Below are 2,974 nucleotides of genomic sequence, written 5' to 3'. Positions count from 1 at the left end.
TGGCATCAGAAAGATATTTAGAGAAGCTTTATCTCAAAGCTCCTCTTCCTCCTCCATGTATTCTGTCATTCCTCTGCTCCATCCATGACTAACCCACCTATTCCTCAAATTCCACCCACAGCAACCAACTCCAGTGGGCTGCACTTAATCACACTGCTCTGCAGAGAAGAGCATCAGTACCACCTCATTAGGCTGAAGGGGGAACATCCACAGGGATGGAAAGGGCTATTTTGTGTCCATAGGACCACGTGGAGCTGTGGGAGGAATGGTTAGAGCCGACCAAAAAAAAAAAAAAAAAATCAGGACTTGAAATGAAAGAATCTGAAAGACATAAAATATGTCAGGCAGCTTATGGAGAACATTACAGGGGAAATATTTGGACAAGAATCAACTTGCATAGGAAATTCATCAGTCACATCCCAGAGCAGAGATGCACAAATGCTTTGACAAGACCAGCTAATTATGCAGACGAACAAACGAGGCCGTGAGTGCAGTGTACACACACACACAGCACGCAGCTCTGCGAGGCACACACATCATCCATTAGACGTGCACACAAGGGGGGGCTTTTCATCTGCACCTGGAATTCCACAAACCTAACCCATTTGCAGCACCTTCCATTCATTTAGCCCTTCTCACCACGAGCTTTGCTGCTAATTTGCTACATCACTGGAAGGACTTTGAATCCAGAGGTGTTCTGAGTGTGCCCGAGTACAGCTGAAGCCTGACTGCAGTCTGAAAGGCTTTTCACAGCCAAATCTTTCCTCCTGCACAAATCACACTGAACAACTAACTCTTTAAGACTTTAAGCCTCCCTCTGAGGGCTTTTGGAGGCTGCCCACGAGTACAACTGGAGTCAGTGGACGTTTCAAAGAGGTTGGTTTAACCGGTGACAAATACAACGTTCTCACAAGTTGCATGTGCAAGTCAAACCCACTCAGGACCCCCGTTTCCATGCTCAAACTCCCTTTCCCACATTATCACCTGTGCTTGCCCTCAATGGCACTTCTCAAAGGGCTTTTTTTTTTCTTCATCCCAGTCTCGCTGTAGGTGATCAAAGCTCGTCACAGCCACAGCAAGGCACAACTATAAACCATGTCCTTTGTGGAGCCAGCCAACACAAAGTGATCTCCTGGCATGAATATAATTTAATACGGTCTTTAAAGAAGTCATTTGCTCTGCCTGCTTTTAGCACTTGCTGCAGGAGGCTCAGACACTGCAGGGATAAACAAGGCAGGGAGAAGAGAGGGAAAAGTGGAAATGCACAAGCCTGCAGGGCAGTCGGATGAGGGATCCCATCAGCCCTGCCTGCTGGGAAGAAGGTGGCCAGGTGACACTCCCCAAGGACTGGGGGTGAGTCTTGCTCTGAACCCAGTGCCATAAAACACACTGCAACCTTTCAAGCCCAGCCTTGGTCTCAGAGCTGCACAGTAACAACATCAGAGGATCAACCAAAATCCCACCCAAACTGTTACATTTTTACTCCGTGCCCACTCCTGTGCGCCCACACTCGCTCGCTGGGATCTCACCAGGATTTCCTAAAACACTGGCTTTACCAGCACACCTAGCCAGGCCAGTAAACCAAATGCCACATCCCATCACACCACCAGGCCAAAAGGTCTGGTGTCCTGCCCCCGGCAACAGCCATTTCCTGGCTGTTTTAAAAGGAGGAGGAGGAGGGGAGAGGCTTAATGACCCCAGAGAGCCGTGCCCCTCCTAAAGGTGTGGGCCTGGAAAAAAAGGCCTTTCCCACTCCCACACCACAAGTTTTTCGTTGATTATATTTCCTGCTCCTTGTGTCTGTGTAACTACGTGTATTTACCGCAGAGGGTTTATTTTATATCTTACTTCCCAGTTTTAAGGGAGGGGGTTTGCCCTGAGCTCAGCAACGTGTCCCTGTTCATTCAGGAAAGAACAACCTGACCTGTCACAAAGCAGGTGCTCAGCTCCACCACCCAGGCTCTGCCACAGGCCCAGGCTCACCTTCCAAACAGCAAATCCCGGGATTTCTCCCTTGTGCAGTCACACGCAGGCAGGACCCGCTGCTGACACCACCTGCAGCTCCCCACCAGGTCCTACCCATTCCCAGCACCACCAGTGCCCAGCCCAGCACCTACAGGATTATCATGGGATACCCATGAGGAGCAATCAGTCCAACCCCTGGCCCTGCACAGGACACCCCAACAATCCCACCCTGTGCCTGAGATCGCCGTCCAAACGCTCCCGGAGCTCTGGGAGCCCTGGGGAAGTACAAACCCCCTTGAGCAGGTCTGCATCCCCCCCCCCATCCCAAATCACCCCCTTTTCCTCCAACCTGCTCCCCCCACAGCCCATCCCTCGCAGAGCTGCTGATCTCCTTCCCACCTTGGCATCCCACTCCTCACCTCTCCATCAGCTCCCACGTGGAATCACCGAATGGTTTGGGACCTTAAAGCTCATCTCGTTCCACCCCCTGCCACGGGCAGGGGCACCTTCCAGCAGACCCCAGGCTGCTCCAAACCAAGTCCAGCCTGGTTTGAAACACTTCCAGGGACGAGGCAGCCACTGCTTCTCTGGGAAAGCCATTCCAGGGCCTCCCCACCCTCCCAGGGAGGAATTTCTTCCCCATACCCCGTTTAAACCTCCTCTCTGTCAGTGTGAACCATTCCCCGTGTCCTGCCACCCTAAGCTCCCCGCATCCTTCTCCCCCCAGAGCACCCTGAGCCCGCACACCCCTGACCCCCCCAAATCTCCCCTCCCGGCCCCAAACCCCTCTCTCCCCGAACTCCAGGCTCATCCCAGACCCACACACCTTATCCATGAGCTTCCAGCACTTCTCCACCATCTTCTTGTCCACGGCGCCGGGCTGGTGCGGCCCGAGGTGGTGGTGGTGGGGCTGGAACGCGTCCTTCATCAGCCCGATCAGCCCGCCGGGGCCTTTCTTCAGCGGCGCCGCCATGGGGGACACCCGCGCTCGGCCCCCCGCGCCGGGGGG

General features: G+C 53.7%; 1 protein-coding gene across 1 annotated transcript in view; it reads right to left on the bottom strand.

Annotated features, from left to right (window-relative positions):
• The window catches only part of CBL (Cbl proto-oncogene), a 32,507-nt gene extending 29,533 nt beyond the window's left edge, over positions 1-2,974 (bottom strand). Inside the window, exon 1 of the mRNA XM_027903503.1 lies at positions 2,792-2,974. Within this exon, the coding sequence (XP_027759304.1) occupies positions 2,792-2,938 (147 nt within the window). The 5' untranslated portion in view covers positions 2,939-2,974. The remainder of the gene's footprint in view (positions 1-2,791) is intronic.

Source organism: Empidonax traillii, unplaced genomic scaffold, assembly GCF_003031625.1.
Source record: "Empidonax traillii isolate 1590-97213 ecotype Southwest subspecies unplaced genomic scaffold, ASM303162v1 scaffold975:size500420, whole genome shotgun sequence".
NCBI lineage: Eukaryota > Metazoa > Chordata > Aves > Passeriformes > Tyrannidae > Empidonax > Empidonax traillii.
Note: the sequence above shows the minus strand (reverse complement) of the source record. Positions and strands in the feature narration are given on the sequence as shown.